Here is a 23,116-nt window from a genome sequence, read left to right on the forward strand (position 1 = left end):
TTAGATCTAGGCATTAATAAGTTTTATTTGGAGGCAGGTCTTGTATATCTAGGCATGATTTTTTTCTCCTTTTAAGTGCTTGAAGGCAGATCTTAAATCTAGACGTCAGTTATTATTCAGTTTGTATTTTGTTTCATCGTATAAAAATGTTGCCAGCTTTCTAGGTGAAGTTCCAGAAAGTTTGACCTTCATAATGGCAATAGCCGTGAGGGTTCTTTATCGTGCCAACGCATACTGTTGCTTGAAATCTCTGGTTTGGAAAGTCATATCTGAAAGACCTGACTTTCATGGGTGATTGGTAAAAGAACAGTAACTACCTATGTTGACGTCTGAGGTTTATTTCAGCAGCTGGAATTGAAAATTTGAAACCTGCCAGATGCAAATCAAATGTTCTGATCTTTAGGTGACAAGCCTTGGATATAGGAACCAATCAGGTCAAGTATCTAGAGACAGGCCTTGGATATGGGGACCAATCAGGTCAAGTATCTAGAGACAGGCCTTGGATATAGGGACCAATCAGGTTAAGTATCTAGAGACAGGCCTTGGATATGGGGACCAATCAGGTTAAGTATCTAGAGACAGGCCTTGGATATGGGGACCAATCAGGTCAAGTATCTAGAGACAGGCCTTGGATATGGGGACCAATCAGGTCAAGTATCTAGAGACAGGCCTTGGATATAGGAACCAATCAGGTTAAGTATCTAGAGACAGGCCTTGGATATGGGGACCAATCAGGTTAAGTATCTAGAGACAGGCCTTGGATATGGGGACCAATCAGGTCAAGTATCTAGAGACAGGCCTTGGATATAGGAACCAATCAGGTTAAGTATCTAGAGACAGGCCTTGGATATGGGGACCAATCAGGTCAAGTATCTAGAGACAGGCCTTGGATATAGGAACCAATCAGGTTAAGTATCTAGAGACAGGCCTTGGATATGGGGACCAATCAGGTTAAGTATCTAGAGACAGGCCTTGGATATGGGGACCAATCAGGTTAAGTATCTAGAGACAGGCCTTGGATATAGGGACCAATCAGGTTCAGTATCTGGAGACAGGCCTAGGATATAGGAACCAATCGGGTTAAGTATCTAGAGACAGGCCTAGGATATAGGGACCAATCAGGCTAAGTATCTAGAGACAGGCCTTGGATATAGGGACCAATCAGGTTCAGTATCTGGAGACAGGCCTAGGATATAGGGACCCATTGGGTTAAGTATCTAGAATAAGATAAAGGGCTTGGAATAGGGAGTGTTGGGTTATTGTAAATGTGGGGGTGGATGGTGTAAAGGAATTGGAGAGGAGGGAAGGGAATAATGTAGCGTTCAATCCCCAGTGGCCAGATAACATTTGGTAGAGCACCTGACCAGTAGATTCAGGAGGCTCGGGTTGGAATCCTTGTCTGGTCCATTGCATTATTTTCTCCCTTGCTGTTACACAAGTATTGCATTAAGGAAATTTTTAGGAGGAAAGCTCTTATGAAAATCTTACTTTTAGGAGCCACAAGGATACAATTTTTCAAAAATACCTATGTACTCAATATTTATGCATCCTGAATATGTATTGTCGATTCAAGTTTGTCCAATCCATGCATGACCCAAAGGACAGGTTTACAATATTTAACACAAAAACTGGATAGATTCTTTAAAAATCTTCTCGACAGCCATAAGGATGCAAATTTTTCTAATGTAATATAGATTCAAGTTGTTGACACTAAGAACTGCAAGGCAATAATGAGATTTAAATGCCTTTAAAACCCCATCATGAAAAATTGTAACTGGGGTCTTCTTGTTTCTAAAAAAAAATCATAGCCATTCAGAAATACTGAAAGGGATCAGCATATAATGTGCTTCCATAAAGAAAAACATCTCTCACCTAGCTTCCAATGTAAGAATTGGTATATATGAACAAACTTGAATCTACACTACATGCAGATGCTTGCATCTTAAATTTCACACATTGCAACCCTCTGAATGTTGAGAAAATTAGAAGGATTTTCCCCATGTCAATTTTCAATTTTAATTCCCTCTTGTGGCCACATCCTGTGAATAAGATACTAACCTATCTATTTAACACGTACTGTGTACACTTATGATGTTTTGATATTTTTTTTATCTATGTATTCTAATATAAATTTGTAACCCCTCTTGTGGCCCCATCCAGACTACAAATGAACTCTTACTCAACACTACCGTACATGGAGACTCGTGCATATTAATTAAGTTTTACATTCTGTTCACTTGTGGTTCCAGAGCAGGATTTTCAATTTCCACTATACTTCAACGTCAAACATATAAATATCCTTAGTTACTGTGGGACAAACTTAAATATGCACTATTTGAGATGTAAGAAGAAAAGTGTGGAAAAAGAAGGGAAACAACTGAGATTCTGCAGATCAAATATGAAGCTGCCAGGAAAGAAAAGGACAGAACAAAGTGAAGAGGAATTGTACATAGCTCATATCTTCACATGAAAATGAAGATGCTGCATCAGTATCTTCAAGGAGGTACTCGATTTCTCCATCGTCATAATGACTGACTTCCTTTTAAAACATGAATGAAAATATAAACATTGGCAATATTTGTCTATTCATTTCAAATATCATGCATGCTTAGGCGAGTAGCTCCGAAGGTTGGCACATCGACTGTTCAAATGTAGGTCACGTCCCAGTTTGAGTCCTGCAGGGGTTTTTACATTTTTTTCAGATTGGTTTCTACTAAAACTGCATTTTTTGACTAAATAAAGTAAATTTGAAAGTTTTCATTTTCAAAATAATGTTGTACATATCCTCCACTTTTCATCCATATAAAATTTCTCTGGTGTAACATTCCTTCTTAAGCATTATTTACTCTTACTATAATCATCATTGCTTACCCTTCCTCCTGGAGTCAGTGCCCCTGCCCCAGGGGTCATGAAATTTTCATTTTTAAGTAGACAGGTTTATCATCTTTTTATATTATGTGGTCACTTTCTATTCAGTCTCAGCAGATGATTAATACATCATAATTATGTACATTAATACCATTATATCAGATCATATTTTGGCCCACACCTCATATCAGAACCCCTACCCTGGGGGTCATGCTGTTTGTAATTTTGGTAGAGGTGTCATAATCAATGTGCACAAAAATAATTGTCACAATACAAAAGATTAAGGAGATTTCTGCTGTGGAAGTAGAAAACAATTACTTTCTCCAAGATTTAATATATTTTCACTGCCAGTAAATAACCATATTGGCCCCACCCTAGGTCTGAACCAGCCAGGGGCAACGCATTTGAAAATTTATAAAAAGTTCATGTAGATTAAGGCTTCATGCAGTCAGTATATCTTCCACTATGCTGTGGAAGTAATGAAAAGGATTTTGCATTTTATTAGACGTATATGGCCTTATTGGCCCCACCCTAGAGCCTAAACTTTTAACTCTGGTGACATGATTTTCACAACTTGGGTATAGGGCCTAGCTCATAAATATGCAAGTATTTTTTCTTATCTCTATGTGGGAAGTGAGAAGATTTTATAAGATTGAAGACATCTCACTATATATGGCCATATTGGCCCCACCTTAGAGAGTGAATCCCCGACCCAGAGGTCATGAATTTCACAATTTAGATAGAAAGCTTCATAGACATCATAACCGTGCATTTAGTTTTTCTCGAACCGTGCATGCCTGATAGTAGAGAAGATTTTTCTAAGATCCAATACATTTATACTAGAGATCCATACTGGTGGCACCTTGGGGTTTAAATCCCTTACCCAGGGGTTACAATTTTCATAATTTGGGTAGAGCTTCATGGACATAACATTTTATTTTTCCTCACACCTCTGAGAGTAAAGAAAAAGATTTTCGAAGATTTAAAACATTTTCACTAGAAAGCCACATTGGCTCCACTCAAGGGCCTAAACCCCTAACACAGGGGCCATGATTTTCACAATTCTTTAAGGATATCATAATCATGCACTTAGATTTTCTCACACATCCAAGAGTAGAGAATATTTTCTAAGATACCTTTACTATATGGCCATTTTCGGCCCTATACCCAAGACTGAATCCCCGACCAAGGGGCCATGAATTTCACTTTTGGTAAAAGGCTTATGGACATAACCATGCTTTGGTCTTTCTCCGTTTAGGACTAGAGATTTTTGAAAATTTTGCATTTTTTTGGGCTCCACCTATGAGGGTCTGTGGGGGAGCCAAGATCATAAATTTCATTTCATCCTAATTTAAAGAAGTTTCACATCAAAACTGGTAACAATTGGCCTTGCAGTTTTCAGGAAGTTAAAAAATGTAAAATTGTTACTAGTAGAGGATGACAGATGAAGACCAATATGACAATAGGTCACCCAAGTGACTAAGGTGACCTACAAAAACTTTAACCCTACGATGCTGTTACAAGTTTGGTTGAGAATTATAACCTTCTCAGATCCAGAGGTGAAATTATGAGATTGTACAAGACAAACATATTTGTTCGAAAAAGACAACACTTGATCAGAAATGCTAACGAAATTGAAAACACCTTAGGATGAAGTCACAGTTTCCAAAAGATTTAAATGCAACTCCTACAAAACAAGAAATGTTTGTAAAACAGCTATGCCCCCCATGGTGCAAAATTAAAGAGTTATGCACATGCATCATTTAAATGATAGTAGTGCCAAACCATTTCAAAATATTGAGCAGACAATATCTTCCTATATCCAGAGTAGATTGACCACATGACCTAAAAATTAATAGGGATCATCTACTCCTTATGCTGTACCAAGTTTGGTGTCAATCAAGCAACTAATTCTTAAAATATAGGAGAAAATATACCATGTCCAGTTTAACCCATGACCAGGTGACTTCAAAATCAATAGGGGTCATCTACTCCTTAATATTCACCAGTGTACCAAGTTTGATGCTTGTCAAGCAAAGGTGTTCAAGATATTGAGCAGAGTATTCCTATATCCAGTTTAACCCTTGACCAGGTGACTTCAAAATCAATTGGGATCATCTACTTCATAAGATGTAACAAGTTTGATGTCTGTCAAGCAAATGGTTCTCAAGCTATTGAGCAGGCAGTACATTCCCATGTCCAGTTTGACCCTTAACCTTGTGACCTCAATATCAATAATGGTTATCTTCTCCCGAAGATGTACCAGTGTACCAAGTCCGATGTCTTGTCAAGCAAAAGGTTCTCAAGACATTGAGCAGACAGTATAATCCTATGTCCAGTTTGACCCTTAACTATATGATCTCAAACTCAATAGGGGTAATCTTCTCCTGAAGATGTAGCAGTATACCAAGTTTGATGTTTGTCAAGCAAAGGGTTCTCTAGATATCGAGTGGTCAGTATATTCCTATGTCCAGTTTGACCCTTGATCATGTGACCTCTAATTCTAATGCAGACAGTGTCTTCTGATGTCCAGAGTAGATTGACCCTTGACCTGAAAATCAATAGGGGTTCTCTTCTATTCGTAACCAACCCATACACGAAATATCATTACGATGAAGTGAATGGTTCTCAAGATATTGAGCAGACAACATCTGGTCTACCGACAGACAGGTGCAAAGCAATACGCATCTTCTTTGAAAGGGGGGGGGGGGGGGGGGGGGGGGGGGGGGGGGGAGGGGCCAAGCATAAAAAGAAGTAACCAAGAAGGTAAAAGATATACATATATTTATTGCAATTAATTTACAATATTAAAAAATAATATTAAACAGAACAATGTAAGAAATATAAATATTCTTCTAATTTATACAACTTCAAAAAAAAAGTTTGAACAATAGTGATGATTCAGTTTCCATTTTAATTCTATGGTTTAAAGGACACAAAACATAATGAGAAATTTAATGAATTCATGAGATCCTGTAGAGCCATTCTATGGAAACAAAAAATGTATCAACTCTAGTTTTGATTTTTTTAATTATAATAATGTCATGATGCACTAAGCCATATTAACACATAGTGCAAATATGGTCAAAATCTCATACCTCTAACAACATTAAAGTAAATTCTGCCATGATTTTTCCTAAACACAGAACATATCCTGTATTAGAGCACAGCCAGATATACCTAACAAAAAAGGGGAGGGGAAAAATCATAACCCAATGCACTTTTCATAAAAGACCTTTGTCTATGTACAAGTAAAAGGCTTCATTTGTTCCGAAGTGAGACAATGGCTCTGGCCAGCTTACATCTCTAGTGTTGACTGATTACTCGTCATCTTCATCCTCATCATCGTCCTCTTCATCTTCATCACTTTCCTTTGGTTGAGGCTTCGGTTTCTTAGCAGGGGGGGCGGCTTTCACCACAGATCCCCCACTTCTATACACCTCCATTTCCTACAAAATCATTTATACAGGTGAATTTTACTTTGGTCAGTATGTAAATATTAAAATCAATGTGGAAGAATGTGTTGTACTGTTTAAAGGATTAAACTATGCTCATAAAAAATTATAAAATGAATCAATCTTGAATATTTTCTTTAGAGAGTTTGACCTGAGTTATCTACCTTTGCATATCTGGCCTTGTCCGCCTCAGCTTGGGCCTCAAACTTAGATTTGTTTGTTATTTTTTCCCAACGCTTTCCCAGTTCCTTAGCAACTTCAGCTACAGACCACTCAGGATGTATAGATCTCACATCGGGGCGTTCATCAGCGCAAAAGAAGAAGAAGGCAGACCTGAAACAACAGAATAATCGTCCATTTAAATGATTATTTTTTTCAACAAAAGCTTAACTTAATGCTATATCACGATATTTTTTGACACTTACAAAGCTCTTTTGGGTGCACTTGGATCTTTGGATCGCTTTTTCCTCTTGCCTGTTGAGCTCCCGGCCGGTGGATCATAGTTGGACATTTCTTTCTCATACCTAGATTTGTCCCTCTCTGCCATTTCCTCAAACCGCCGCTTTTCCTTTGCACTCATTTCCTGTGAAGAATCCATTACCAAATTCAACATATGGCATTTTTAGGCACATCTGAATTTCATTTAGAGAAAAATACTCAACATTCAATTGATCCCTCCCCCTCAAAAGTTATTTGCTTCAAACTGAGAACTCGTCCAAAAAAAAATAAAAATAAAAAACAAAAAACCCCACAAACAATTAGTCACAAAAAACAACAACCAACCCACAACCCTGAAACCAGTATTTAGCAGAAAACCATAACACAAACGGACCATTCACTCACCTTCCACTTCTGAGCACACTTTTTGGTAAACTCAGCAAAAACAACATTTTCGTCGGGACATTTTTTCTTGTGCTCCTCGCGGCATGTCTGCACAAAGAATGCATAGGATGACATGCGACCTCTTGGTTTTCCATCTTTCCTTCCCATTTTGATAGCTCAATCAGACTTTAAAATATAGAAATCAATTATAATAGCATAACAAAATCAATTTACTTAGACCATGTCAAAAATTATATAAAAAAAAAAAAAAAAAAAAAAAAAAATTCTACTTGAGGAATACATAATATTCTTTTAAACAAAAGATCTTTGTAATATTTTATCTACACAAATTTAAGATCAGAAAACTCATGATAAAAGTATTGAATTTCAATATTTTAATTTTTTTTTTTAAATTTAATTCAAACATATTCTTAATTTTACATTATATTTTTCTGGATTTTCATTTTAAGTCATTTATATTGAATCCTTACAGTGAAATAAATATCAGAATGTCTTAATTTTGGCATTCAAACAATCATGGAATATATTTTTGTTTATGAATAAAATATGCAAATGTGACATATTTTTAGAATCAGTAATGTGCAATATTTCCAAATTAATAAATACAGTAAGACATATTTCACATATGATCATCAATTTTCCATTATAAATGTACTTCAGTTTTACTAAGTTAATATGGGCAAACCCATAGGCCTATACTGTGTAAAACACTATTCAGACATGGCGGACTGAAACTTGCCGACAAAGAACGACCTCAAAAATCACCCTACAATGTCAAATTCCAATACCATGAATGAAAGTCCACCTAAAATTAACCCTTGTCCTAAGTTTTCTTCGAAAAATGTTGTTATTTTTCGATTTGTGGAAGATTCTAGTTTGCTTTAGTGTCTCCTATACATTACATTACAGTATAGGGTTTACACAGTAAGGCATAGAACATTGTACACGAACGAAGCGCTATGGCTTGTATATGGCGTTTTACGGCGCTTCGGAACAAAGGAGGTCCATTTCGGTCAAGTAAAAATACTGTAAGGAATTACCTAAAGTACTTATAAATTGATTTCATATATAAAACAAAGATTAAACTATCTATTTAAAGTATCATGAGGTCTTGTTATGTCCGATCCATCGAGAAATCGGCGGCGAAACAGACCCTATATTTCCTCATTGCATATCCATTATGGCAGTCTAATGGCAGCCAACGCTTGATAAGCGCCAAATATTGAACCCCATAGCATTGTCTAAAGAGGCTATGGCATACTTACAAAAATGTGCATCAGATAGAAAAATGTCTAAACTTGTGCATAAAAATTACATAAAGTGTCCCAATTAAACCATAAGCACAAAATAATTTCAAACTTACCAGTACCCTTCGACAGTATTTCCTATAGTCAAGCCCCACGCTACCTTTCTACCACTATGCGAGAAGCTATGCTGCTTGTATTGCTAAGATGATTGGTTGTAATGTCAGCAATGTGCTTTTCGGAACCAATGAAAGCAGCCGCTGAGGATGACGCTTATGTAAATGAGAGTTTTGTCATTAAACAACTAACCACGTGATCATTATCACACAACTGAAAAGAAGGGAATTAAATGATACATAACACAACACTATCTTGTGCTCTAAATTTTCTGATTTTGCACAAATTTGTAGATGAACCTCTTACTCCGATCATTTTTTGTTCTTTATAGAAAAACAATTTGGGGGCGTGGCTTCGAGTCATATGACCTTTGACCCTTTACAGCTAAACACAAGCCGCCATATTTTGTACAACGCAAGGAATGAAAGAAGAAAGTTGGAAGACAGTTTGCTAATGTTAAAGATTGCATAAATCTCTTCATGGTAAGTGTATGCAGTTTGAGAAGGCTACTTGAAAGTTTGAATTATTTTAACGTTTGGTGACCTAACAAGATGGGAAAATGTGTTGTCAAATGTCAATACCCCAATTTAAGGGCACACGGTTAGAGAACAGGAGTTCGAAATTTTATCAATGAAATGTACTTGATTGGCCAAGCCATGAGCTATACGTAACCCTAACCCTTACGCGTAGCTCATGGCTTGGTCAATCAAGTACATTTTATTGATAAAATTTTCAACTCCTCCACGGTTAGAGAACATCGTAATGATATGCCGGACCCATCATCGTTTAAAATTACAACGTTAAACGTAAAATAAGCTCGTATATATAACCGCATGCTTCTGAATGGTATCAGATCACAATAAGATGTTTGTAACATAGTTTTCATAGATTTTATGTTTTCCCTCTCCGTCAGATCTGCGTGGTATTCTGATGTTTGGTGGGGATCAGCTCCTACATAGCTGTTCAGCCTTACCCAGTCAGAGCGAAGACATAAAACTCCACAACGCAGACAGTAATACAGAGGTGAGTCCGAGATAGATCTCTAGTACAAAAATAGTATAAATAAACAAAAATTTTCATACACATTTCTTAAAACCACAATTTTTCTAAGATTAAGACCTGCATACAGGTCCAGTCCAAAGACTATTTCTACCTACTTAGGTACTTATAGCTACGTAGGTATTTAAACCTACTCCAGGTAGCTATTTTTACCTACTTTTTCCTTTACTTGCATAATCGTGGCCAAATGCAGGAACGGCGCAATATGGCGTGTACCAAATTTTTTGATTCACTTACACTGACGATGAATACCACAAAAATATTGGACAAAAATGATTACTTTTTAACTTTTCAAATTTGCATCAATAACAGCACCCAATATTCCATTTTCTAGGAGTTTAGGATCAAAGCTACGTGAGAAAAAGTGTAGAATGTCTAACAAATCTATTAATTTTAAAGTTTACCTTCATGCAGTTTTACATTAAAGGCTTTTGGGGCGAATTTTCATGCATTTCCTATGCATTCTCCACCCTTGTAAAGTATTCAAATTTACACTGAATTTTGCCGTGCATGTGCACAACATGATACATGAAACGACTGACCTGTTTAAAAGATGTGCTTTAATTATTATTTATTTATATTTTCAAAAACAGGTAAAAGTAGGTAGAAGTAGCTACTTTAAGTAGGTTTAAATACCTATGTAGCTATTAATAGCTACGTAGGTAGAAATATTCTTTGGACTGGACCTGTTTAATGCATGACAACAGTTTTAAAATTAGTTGTAATTTTTTAAGGAAATGTTTAAGGGAAAATTGTTTTTGTTATGTTTATATGAGTAGAGCAAAATTGTTCAGATCATGATTCCTTTTGTTCAACGTAACTAAGTACGAAGGTTTGGTTTTATTGGAATGCGATTTCGTTTTTGGTGGGGATATTTTTTGGTATGGAAATTACTCTGCAGTTTGAGTATTTTATCAAATAATTTCCTTTAGGACTGGGTGCACATTTGGGACACCAAAATTAAATAATATTCCTCAAAAAAATTTCATAGAGTGTATGTTTCCATATTAAAATGATTATCATTAGTGATGAAACGATTGTCGATCGTTTTTGGCTGTTTGATTCCGATTATATTTTTCATTATGATTGTCGCCTGTACACTAATTAATATCTAATCTGAGATCCATCTGACTGTTAATCCCACTTTTCTATCAAGACATGTGCGGGGGGGAGTAGACACCGCATTGAAAAGTGGTAATTCAGTGACGCCAGCTAGTGTGTATAACTAAATAGAAATAACCCCCAAAATAATAAATATTCATCCACAACATGTAAATAATGATTATATCGATCATTGATCAATACAGTTCTTACGATTATGACTGATTATCGATTGTGAAATTTTTCTGATTTTTCAACACTAATTATCATATATATTTGTACGAAGCTTTCCGTATGTATAAAAACAATGTAAATACAGTATAGTTTATGATAACGTGTCATTTTGACATTACCTTATGTGACATCACAAACAAGAAGGCTATGTCATGAAACGCAATCCTTATTTCGCCATACTTCAAGATTTATCTAACAAATGTGCACTGTGGTTTTTTATTTGGAATCTCCAAAAGTTTTTATCATTTGTAGATTCTGTGCGGCGGATACCAGGATTTGAATGATGAATTGTGTATTTGTAGAGCAATCCATATTCATTCAATTTTACCATTCAGCATTTAGTTTTGCCATTTACATTAGGATTAAATGGCATTTTTTGCAATCTAAATGAAATGAATATCAATTATGTACATAAAATGTGGGTACCTGAAGCTATACTGGGGTGTATGTTATTTTCTTTTCTTTCTTTTTTCCTAGCGCACTAAATGTGTTATTCAGCAAAGGCATGCAAACTAAACAATACAACTAACATTGGGTTATTATAAGATAAGTTTATTCCAGTTTTGGGCCCAGATGGCATAATAGCAAGACAACTCATAAAGGACATTTCAAAAAAAGTTTACAATATTAACTGCAGATTACATGAACTGCAAACTACATGTGGATGCAGCATGTGGGGGAAATGAGTACATGCATATATGAATTGCAAATCAGTAAATGGACAATATCAGTATTATTATGAATAATAAACTATAATGATTTTTGTAGTTTTAAAGCATCACTTCTTGTTCTGAAAGTTTTAACTAAATATTCACTCAATTTGACAATTACTGGTTTGTCTTCATTAATCATCAACCAAATAAATTCATCCTTATTTGTTAAATATATAAGAATTTTGTTGAGCTTATATATATCATGAAAAAAACATATTTCTCTCTTCAACATAGAATCAATGAGGAAATGAAATTCTTCTTCTACACAATTTAGGCTACGTAATTCACATTTTCTTTTGTTTCTTTCTAAAGAAATCTTCTGGTCAGTATTGCTTTTTATAAATTCATATCTTCCTCTTTCAATTTGAAGGTCATGTGCACTAATTTGAAATCTACTTAGAGTTTTTCTTAATTCTAGGGATTCTAAAAATATAGAACTTTCCATATTTAAGTTTTCTTTATATGAAAAATATATGTTGTGAGTTTTCCTGATTTCTGATCCTCTTCACGTCTTTTTGGCCAGTAAAGTAAAAATAGTAAAAAGAGCATGAAATTTATTCAGAAGTAATGTGAAAAGAAGTATTATAAATGATTTTGGAAAGTTTTGAAATCCCAAAAGACGACAATGGGACAGAGCGAGGTTATAAGATTTACAAACAATGTGAGAAGTTCTATGCAGGATTGAAAAAGCCAACTTAAAAAATATTCCATATTTACACTCTTTATTTGAAAGAGAGAAAAAAAGATGTAATAATAATTTTCTATATTAAAAAAAAAAATCTTTCAATTCATTGCTATTTACGCAATTGAAACAGTTTGAATTATAAATCATGGTTATCGTCTCAAGCCACATCCAGAGTCTGTTTGGGAGAAGATCGTACGTTTTGGCACCCCCTTCTTCCTCTTGCTTTATCCCCGATTTAGTCAAAGAAACATCAAGGAAATAATCTTCAGTTTTCCTGCCTACCAAATGATTTTACAATTCCTTTTTGGTCTGTGTATAATGATGAATGAAATAGTGACAGTCTAAACAGCACCGAAGTAAATGAATTTATGACAATGCATTAGCATAATATGTACATATAATACTGTCAGTCAAGGTTGCTATTTTCCAGCAGTGAAAAGTGTAAAACATACTCGATTCTTAGTATCCTAACCTATCTGTATTGTAAAACAACAAGTATGAAGAGAATTGTTACATTTATCACTGGTGATTATGTAAATTGAAAATGGAAGAAGCTCACTGGATATCAAACAATCGTTCCGGTTTTGTATTATAGATGATTTAATGATAATATTATGATCTGGTTCTGTCATCATTCCTCAGCACACACAATTCCAAGGAGGGCGTGTCCGAACCCCATACTCTAGATCTGCTCAAGATTCGGATGTAGTTCGTTAGTGATGTTTTGTGCACATTCCACTAAGTGCTAAGTGAACATTGGATGGGATGGGTAGAGTGTAAATGCAGGAAAGGGAAGGCCTCCGTACGTGTGAAAATCGTGTTTTGTTTGGAACACCTGTTCCACAATTTAATGATGACAATAACCAATGACTAGCTGCCATGTACGATTTTCAAATAAGACTGAACACATTCCACACCCTTTAGAAAGAGTGGGCAAACGTGGGCTTTTTCCGCTCTCAAATATTAACCTTATTTCATTAAAGAATAACTGAGTCAGTTTAAAGTTCAATGAACAAAATTTATTTACACATATGCACAATACTATTAAAACAAAGATATTAGATCATAAAAATCGCAATATTCACTGCAATGTCACTCACATCCCGTAATACCCAACAATATGTTGTGTTATAATATAATTAATATGCCAGCTACATGTAATTTTAGTAACAATAGATTAATTTCCAATTATGACATCCCTAAATATCCTAAGTATATACAAATAAGAAATTATAATAACTCTACTTTAAATTTAAAAAAAAAAATTAAAATCCTTCGTACTTCTTTATCGAACCCAATATCTTCTATTTTTTGTCGCGCAGTTTACTACTATGAGGATGCAGGCACCGTCTTTATGATATAAACCTACGACATCTGGTAAAAAAAAAATCAAATTGCAGGTGCTCTCTTGGTGCTGTGAACCAGTTGCATTGCAGAATTTATCATATGAATTGTGTCAATTACAAGGAGAACATTTCTGAGCCCACTGTTTTAGAATACTTACTGTGGGAGAATGCTCTATTGAATGATTATTGAAAATAAAATAAAATTTTGTCTGCGGGTTGGTAGAAATACACAAAGACATCACTATGACTTTTTACATCAGGTGTGCTATTTGCTGTTGTAGACTCCAGCTGTTTCTAAGACATCACTATGACTTTTACATCAGGTGTGCTATTTGCTGTTGTAGACCCCAGCTGTTTCTAAGAAAAGGAGAAGGAAAACAAATCTTTGGCTTCACAGACCAAAGCAGAGAAACCCAAGACCAGCATCTCCCTACGAAGGACTTGTACGGTAAGGGATTATAAGGTGACCACAGCTATGCAGTGGTACACTGGAAAGTTCTGTTCCTTGAAACATCAATGGTATTGACAAATCGTGTACAGTAAAACTTTGATATAGCGAATTTCTGCGGACACTCTATAAAAATTCGCTATAAGCGTAATTCGCTATACGTTTATAGCGAATTCATAATTCAAATATAACAAATTCATTATAAAACTGATTTGTTCTACATGTATATCAGTTGTACAAGAAAGCGGCAATCGATATACTTGCGTTTGTATTGTCTCTAAGAGAAATTAAGCCTATATCTTTTCGAGAAGAAATAGTTTTATACAAAAAATATACGCATTAATTGATATATGATAATTTATCTTGATGGATTATTAAGTCACGCAAGAACATGTCGATAGAAAAATGTCAACAAAACTATGCGCAATACATTCATGTACAAACAGTCTATTGCAGTTGTCATTTACTTGTGGCTTTACACAAATGAAGGAGTGTACGATAAAATAAACACATTCAAATTTGATTAACGAGAATAGTAAACAATACCAACAATATATTTGCTAAACGTACATGTATGTGTAAGTATTGTTTTTTTTGAAAAAATACAAACAGAAATTTTCTAATAAGTGTGGATCCTTCATGGCAAGGAAATCACGAGTTTAAAATGAAAAAAAGAAATTCGTTATAAAAGGTGATTTTTACGTTCATTTTTAATTCAAGGGGAATAGGAATTTACTTCATTATATCCGTAAATTCGCTATATCCGTGTTCGTTCTAGACGCAGATTTTTATATAGAGTATATATATAAAGAATTTGCTGGAGAAATCGTTTTCACTTCGCTATAGCCGTAATTTCGCTATATCCGTGTTCGCTATATTAGATGTTTTACTGTATTCATCTATTTTTATTGTGGAGTGCAACTTGATATAGAATCTGTTTCAATGCAACTTACCTGATGTTAATTCCTTTTGGCGTGTTAGAAATGTTGGTGTTTTTTGACAGATGAGGAAAATTTGCAAAATTTCTATTTGTGTAAATCTAATGCTTAATGACCAGTTGCGGTAGCCCATTGGTTTCACATTCACATAGGTAGTGATTATTCGCCAAACACTTTGCATCTCGGGTCATTCGGATATGACCTGGAAAACAGAGGTCCCATGTCGCGGTAGGTATAGCATATTGAAGAACCCTCACTGCTATGGCCCTGAGCATAGGTCTAAGTTTTATGGTAATTCACCTACAGCTGGTGATGTCTCAATATGAGTGAAAAATTCTCAAAGGGACATAACTCAAACAAACAAAACATTTGTTAAATAAAATTGCACCAAAAAGTCAATAAATGAGATTTGAAACTACATTTTGAAACATTTCTTTGTGAAAAGTATATATGATGTTTGATTTCTTTTCTTTTTTTCCCTGATTTTTGTAGGGACGGGATGTCGGTGAATGGTTTTAGTACAGAGGATGACAGTCGCCAGGGTCATGACCAGATATGCTGTTTGATTGACAATGGTGAGCGTTGTAACAACAATGCAGGCAATGCCAGCTACAGCAAGAGAATACAGAAAACAGTGCAACAGAGGAAACTCAAGCTAGCACGAGATGATAGGGTAAATACATTCTTATGAATTCTTATTCACCACAAAATCAAGGTCTCTCCTCAAGCTTCATTTGCACATTTTTCACTGCCTCGTCTGTTGAAAATCCAGAGAAAATTGATAGTATGTCTATGAAGAGGTTTCAATCAAGTCAAATTACACTTTCTATGTGTAAGTTTCCAGGTGTCTGACGGGCATTCATTGAGTCTGCAGGTTGCTGTTTGAACTGTATACATGCTATGTATGACAGGCATGATGAAACTTTTAACTGCAAAACTTTTTTTCTTGGCTTAAACCTGTAATTTTCATTAAAAGAAAGTATCATCTCATTTTGGATTTGTCCAAAGCCATTTTGAGTAAAATTGTCACCTAGTTTTGAATTCTCACACTTAAGATGAGGGCAAAGTGGGAAATATTTATTACACAATTAGATTGATGATATTGATATTACTTTGTCTTCTCTAGGTGTCACATATTTATATCTGTGACTATCATAAAAACGTGATTCAGAGCGTCCGGTCGAAGAGGAAGAGGAAAGATAGCGAGGACGAGAACGGCTCAGTGGACGGCTCGGAAGACTTACCCGAGGTTTGTTTTGTATATAATGTATTATCAAACCAACAGAACAGAAGTAGCAACACTCAAACAGTCTCTGTTTATTTACATTCTGGGTTTTGTGTTGAACTTGTTTCTAAATGTTGTCTTGGCAAAAGCATGATAACCTCATTCCTTATATACCCCATCCTCCATTTACCTATACTCATATATCCTATGGACATATTTCTAGTTTATCTAGAATTGCTTTTACACAGTTTTGAAATTCATGATTTTTATCCAAAGATGCCAAAATTAAAACAAGCAGTGAAAATAAGACTTATTACAGTAGTTAGATAGAAAGAAAAATTAGCCACGCAGATACTCTCTTAACACCTTACTACTTAACACCTGACTACTTGTACACTGGGTTATAGCCAATACACTGTCATGGCCGTCTTATGGCAATGTGTACGATGTAACATACCGTTCTTGTCCTCACGACTTTGATGTATGTACATGATTTTGTATGGTGACATTGGGGTCAATTTTAATTTCAGATTGACTTTTTTCAAATGCCAGTCAACACACTCAGACGTTACAAAAGACACTTTAAGTTGTTAACCAGGCCGGGGATGAACAAGGCCCAGTTAGCAGATGTACGTTTCAGAAAAGATGTGGGAAAATATATTATAACAACTGTTCAAGTTCTAGTAGCTAATAATGTGTGTGTAAGAAGCAAATGCCAATATGTATTTTGATGAATATATTAATACAAAAAGAGAAAGACCAAAAACATCAAATATACTGAAATAGAATATTATAATTGTGTTTAAGTGTGCATTTTTAGGTCACCTGAATCATTCAGGTGACCTATTGCTATCTGTTTTTGTCCGTCGTCGTGCGTTAACATTTGAACATTTTCAGCTTCTTCTCTGAAACCCCTGAACCAATTTCAACCAATTTTGGCATATAGCATCTGTGGGTGGAGGGGAACAAAAATTGTGAAATTCGTGGTCCCTGCCCCCCTGGGGCCTGAGGGGTGGGGCAAAAACCATCAAAATGAGTGTAATTTTAAAAAATCTTCTTCTTTACTCCTGGACATCAAGAAGCCAAACTGTGGGCATAATTATAATGAGCGTTGAGTCCTCTACCAAAATTGTGAAATTCATGGCCCCTGGGGCAGGGGTTCATGTGTTAGGGTGGGGCTCTATTTGTCATATAGTGAAAATGTAGAAATTCTTTGAAAATCTTCTTATATTGGTTTTATCTAAGGAGTAAATAACCCTTTTCTTTATGATGTCTCAAACCTAGGTTTTTTAAAAAGGATTATTGATTGAACATAAAAATGACACATGTACTTCATGACCACATAGCTATTCAATGTTTCTTCCATCCAAAAGTAAAATTCTTATATTTAAACACAAACCTAATTCAAACATTGGAAGGTTGTTACATGATACTCAGGTGACCTATAAGGCCCCTGGGCCTCTTGTTTCTTTTGTAATCTTTTGTTTAAGTGTACATTATTTTATCTTTGCAGCATGTTGCCAGGCATTTCAAGTCAATTCCAGTGATTGAGAAAGAGGCTTTAACATATTTTATATATATGGCAAAGAACTATAAGAGTCGATTTGATCAGAAGCATTTAGAGCATGCAAATTCTTAAAATTTTTCCTCTCGTGGAATAAGTGCTAGTCTAAAAAGAGTGCTGAAAGGCAGAGCAAGTGAATATCAATAATATGCGACACAGTTCCAGGACAGATCCAGGGGAGGGGGTTCTGGCCCACTGGAAGTTTGCTGTTTACATTTTTCAGTGTGATTGTTTTGTTTTTAGGACTCTACCCCTGACCCCTTTTAAATATACTGTACATTTACCACTGAATTATGAATCTTTTCTTTAAGCCCTAATTGCACATTTGCTGGGCTTTGCCACATACAATGTATGTGTATATATACATTAATTGACAGATGTACACGTAACATAAACCTTGATTTTTGGGGTTTGTGTGTATATGATAAACTTTAATGAGTTTGTTGACCATTGCCTTTAGTATGAACTAGTTAGAACAACACACAGACTTCTAACACAAGTTTGGTGCTTATGGATTAAAACATAAAATGGCTAGGTTCTGCTGTCTACATGTTTGCGCTTCATGTATATACATTAACAGACAGACACACATGTAACCCAAACCTGTATTCTAGTGAAGGGTGTGTGTGTACATGTATATGGTAATCTTTAATGAGTTTACTGTATTCTAGTGAAGGGTGTGTGTGTACATGTATATGGTAATCTTTAATGAGTTTGCTGTATTCTAGTGAAGGGTGTGTTTGTACATGTATATGGTAATCTTTAATGAGTTTGCTGTATTCTAGTGAAGGGTTTGCATGTACATGTATATGGTAATCTTTAATGAGTTTGCTGTATTCTAGTGAAGGGTTTGTGTGTACATGTATATGGTAATCTTTAATGAGTTTGCTGTATTCTAGTGAAGGGTTTGCATGTACATGTATATGGTAATCTTTAATGAGTTTGCTGTATTCTAGTGAAGGGTTTGTGTGTACATGTATATGGTAATCTTTAATGAGTTTGCTGTATTCTAGTGAAGGGTGTGTGTGTACATGTATATGGTAATCTTTAATGAGTTTGCTGTATTCTAGTGAAGGGTTTGTGTGTACATATACATGTATATGGTAATCTTTAATGAGTTTGCTGTTGGGCATGGCAGTTCATACCCTCATGTATTATTTATTTCATATATTTACTTCAACTTTCACCAAATTAGATGTAGTATATTTACCTGTATTCATACACACATTGTTTACAACTGCAACACATTCATGAGGAAATGGCTATCATCACAATTTGTTGAGATATGAAAGGCAAACACATTGCAAATTTAGGGTAAACACATTGCAAATTTAGATCTATAGACACAGCAGATAGGTAGATTTACAACCTGGTTTGATGGGGTTTGTGTTTTTGGTTTTCCTGGTAAATGTTGGTACTGACCCTTCTTAGCAATATATCCTGGATCTGTCTTTGTAATAAGTGTGTCAAGGTCAATGTTAGTGTGTCAAGGACTGTGTGTTGGAGATGATAGCTGGCATGGTTAGCCATACGATCAGCACATGGTGCTCTTACTGATGAATGTAGTATGTGGAATAAATAATTTTGTTATGATTAAATCTGTTTGATATCAAGAAAATCTTTGTTACTCTGTAAACATAGAATTCCTATACTCTGTGCAACTCAAATTTGTCGCAAAGTACAGTTTCATTAAAATACAGAGTATATTGCAGGTGTTATGTGTGCTACTTTGTCACTTCAGCAGTTTAGCCGATGGAACTTCTTAAGTGTGTCTGTAATTTCATTCTCTGGTAACCCACAACAAACAATGTAGGGTGAATTTTGGATATGCTGTAGTTGCCATTGACGATTTGTCCTTGATCAGGCGCATAAGTTGGATACTAGGTATACATATACTGGTGTACTTATTATATTGAGTGAATCCTTGGAAATCGGCAAAATGGGCCAAAATTATATACCTGCCAAAAAAATGGCTATACATGTACGTACAGTAGAGTGATTTATGATACCACAAACTAGACCTGTCAAATTGGGACTGATGCTCCCTGCATGGTTATTTAAATGCATTGAGGAAATGGTACAAGTTTCAATATACATAGTACCGGTACATCTCTGGTTAAAGTTTTATACTTTACAATGAGCCTGTTGACTGCTCTTTGAAGCTTTGAATATGGTCATTTAAATGAAATTTTTTGATTGAATGAAAAGCATTTCCATACACTTTCGTAAAATCCTAATGAACAGGCTTTGTAAAAATCTCCAGATGAAAAGACAAGTGGAGTGAAATTGATATACCCCTATAACCTTTTTTTTGGGGGGGGGGGGGTATAACAAACTTCAATTGGTCACACCTGTCAGTTCCAGGGGCTGGTCTATGTCACCAAATTTTACAGGAAGGGATAAAATGCAATGGACCAGAACAGGATCTGACAGATGAAAATGTTTGCATGGGGATATAGATCTTGGGTTGATGTCTTCAAGTGTAAAGACAATTAAGGTGGGAGGAATGTAGCGGTAAGCCGGGTTAGATCACTGGTGGCCAGATAGCTCATTTGGTAGAGCACACTTCTAGAGATTCAGGGTGCCACGTTTGAATCCCGATATGATGCGTCATATTTTCTCCCTTTTACAGTTGACTCCCCTGCCCCTAGAATCCTTACTGTAGTCTCCAAAGTAGAACACTGCACGAATGGTTATCCCCCTCATAAGGGGCATTAGTTTCAAATGCATGCACAAGGACCTTCACCTTTGCTCTCTGTCTAGCATTTCAGCAGAAAGTAGGGAGTCCTGACTGGTCAGGTTGTATTCACTTATATTGTTAAACATGTTAAAGTAGGAGTCCTGAGTCAGATTGTATTCACTTATATTGTTAAACATGTTAAAGTAGGAGTCCTGACTGGTCAGGTTGTATTCACGTTGAATATGTTAATGACCCCAGACCTGATGACTGGCTGACCACTGTGTAGGAAGAATAGAGTGCCACTCCACATGGAATCCCACGCCAAATTAACTCGCTCTGATCATCAGAGCTCTTTCCACGTACCAGAATACCTAAATTCTCTGATTATTTGAGTTCTCTCCACACACCGGAGTCTCACACCAAATTAACTTGCTCTCTGATCAATTTCCCAGAGCTCTCTCCACGTACCAGAATCCCGGACACACCAAATTAACTTGCTCTCTGATCAATTTGTAATAAATACAATGTCATATCTGCAAGTAATATCTTCGACATGGTATTTGTGACCAACGAAATAACATGATATGATAAGAATTCTACGTATTTAATCACTCTCTAAATACTTTTAACTTGCTTAGTTTGTGTATCAGTTGAATTCTGGTGATCACATAGGGTGTGAGAAACTTGCTGAGTAAATTCACTTATGCAGTGATGAATATTTGTCCCACTCTTGCAGTACCTCAGTATGTACAAGTCGGAGTTCTTCAAAGGGAAATAACTCTGACGTATCTTGAAACTGGCGTATTGGGGCAAGCTTTAATGTAATTGCTGCTCTAATCCACCAATCAAAACCTGATTAAACTGCATGTATCCCTCTGATTGAGAGTAGGTTTAGGGGGGCCTAAAACACTAGCTAAATGTTTTTGACAGTAAAATGTCTAAATTTCATAAAAACTACATTCATAAAAAACCTACAAAACCAAAATAAAAAGCAGGCATTGTGCTAATTTCGGAGGATTTTTTATTATTATTTTTTTCATTTATTATCATGTGGCAGTCACACAGGTTTGATTGCTGATGATCAGCCCCTGGAATAGACAGTTGAAAATGCCTGTGGGGGGGGGGGGGGGGGTGTAAAGATTCTGGGTATATATCTTCATGGTGTGAAGACAATTTAAGAGGGAGGAATGTGGTGGTCAGATGGGTTTGATCATCGGTGGCTAGATAGCTCGGTTGGTGGAGCACCTGACGAGAGATTAAGGGGCCGGATTTGAATTCAGGTGTGGTCCATTGCATTTTTCCCTTCCTGTCCTGTTCCGCACATAGCATATGGTAAGTAAGTTTCAACGGTTTAACCTCTACGGCAGATTATCAAATGGCACTTATTCCTCTTGTCAAACCATGCATAAAAACACTGAACATTTGTATATTAACCAGGATAAATTTACACATCATTCTGATATCAAGGGCAATAACTCTTATTGCAGAAAAGTTGGTTGGCAGTGCATTGGCATTCAATAATTCATTTAGTCTAAGAGACCTCTTCAGTTTACATAAATGTATATACTCATTGAATGCTTTCTGTTGAGCACATAAATAGAATAAAAGTTGAAACTTGCTTTCAGAGAAAGGATTAAAGATATTTTTATATGGTAATTACCCAGGAGGATGTACATTGCTTATTGCTCTCTCCAATTGAAGCTCTAATCTACAGTTGCTTTAGATCTCTTCAAATGAATCACAGAATGGGAGTGTACTAAAATTCTATTGATGCATGCCTCAACTAATTGGAAGAGTGCAATAATTCAATCAGAATATGTGGATTTAAAACTTTACAAGTGGAATTGTCAACATCTTCAAATCAATGTGTATAAATAGAAATACTCTCCATTAGAGAGAGCTTGATTTAAATTATTCAAGTATTAAATAATGTGGCATTCCATTACCGTATATACTCAATCTGACTAAAGTACAGACCTATATTATTATATATATAGGATATATAAGTCGGATTTTTCGGAGTTAAATTTTGGTCCAAAACTCTATGTCCAACTTATAGGAGTGTTCTAAGAAGATCAGTATTTTTCTGGATGGCGTAATGTATTACCTAGTATTTTTTAAACAACAAAAACATGGACGAAATAAACAAAATAGTAACTGTTTAATTTGTTGAGAATAAAAAATAAAATATCGATATCATATCCCAAAATAGTATTGGAACACAGATAAATACATAAGATTATTGATATGCAATTGATTTGTCGAGACAAAAATATCAAATGTCGGCAAATTTCTTCAAATATTATTTGAAACACAAGTAAAAATAGAGCATTGATTTGAAATTATCATCCGATTTTTTAAAAAAGTTCGACCGACTTATAAATGGGTCAATGGCAATTCTCTCCAAAATAACCTAAAAACTATACAACCAACTTATAGGCGAGTATATACCACTCTTTAATGTGGCAAAAATTTGCAGCTGGATTAAAATTATCATTAATAATCGTAGCACTATTTTAGCTGATTTTGGGAATCACAATTACTTCAGGAAATGCCTCGTATTTGTTTTGTTTTTACAGTTTGCTTATTTTATACT

The 23,116-nt window shown here is 35.4% G+C and overlaps 2 protein-coding genes across 2 annotated transcripts; one reads left to right on the plus strand and one right to left on the minus strand.

Moving 5' to 3' along the window:
- Positions 1–5,635: 5,635 nt before the first annotated feature.
- LOC125679453 (high mobility group protein DSP1-like) lies at positions 5,636–8,702 on the minus strand. Its single transcript, XM_048918680.2, has 5 exons — positions 8,530–8,702; positions 7,167–7,331; positions 6,749–6,906; positions 6,488–6,656; positions 5,636–6,317 (listed from the first exon to the last, which is right to left on the minus strand). The coding sequence occupies exons 2-5, from the start codon at positions 7,311–7,313 to the stop codon at positions 6,189–6,191; spliced, it is 603 nt and encodes a 200-aa protein (XP_048774637.1). The 5' UTR covers positions 7,314–7,331; positions 8,530–8,702; the 3' UTR covers positions 5,636–6,188.
- Positions 8,703–8,725: 23 nt separating this feature from the next.
- On the plus strand, positions 8,726–19,547 carry LOC125679454 (histone deacetylase complex subunit SAP30 homolog). Its single transcript, XM_048918681.2, has 7 exons — positions 8,726–9,009; positions 9,441–9,550; positions 14,010–14,113; positions 15,544–15,724; positions 16,178–16,300; positions 16,807–16,905; positions 17,790–19,547. Exons 2-7 carry the CDS (start codon positions 9,458–9,460, stop codon positions 17,913–17,915), a joined length of 726 nt encoding a protein of 241 aa, XP_048774638.1. The 5' UTR covers positions 8,726–9,009; positions 9,441–9,457; the 3' UTR covers positions 17,916–19,547.
- The last annotated feature ends 3,569 nt before the right edge of the window (positions 19,548–23,116 follow it).

The sequence above is a fragment of the Ostrea edulis genome, chromosome 2 (assembly GCF_947568905.1).
Source record: "Ostrea edulis chromosome 2, xbOstEdul1.1, whole genome shotgun sequence".
NCBI lineage: Eukaryota > Metazoa > Mollusca > Bivalvia > Ostreida > Ostreidae > Ostrea > Ostrea edulis.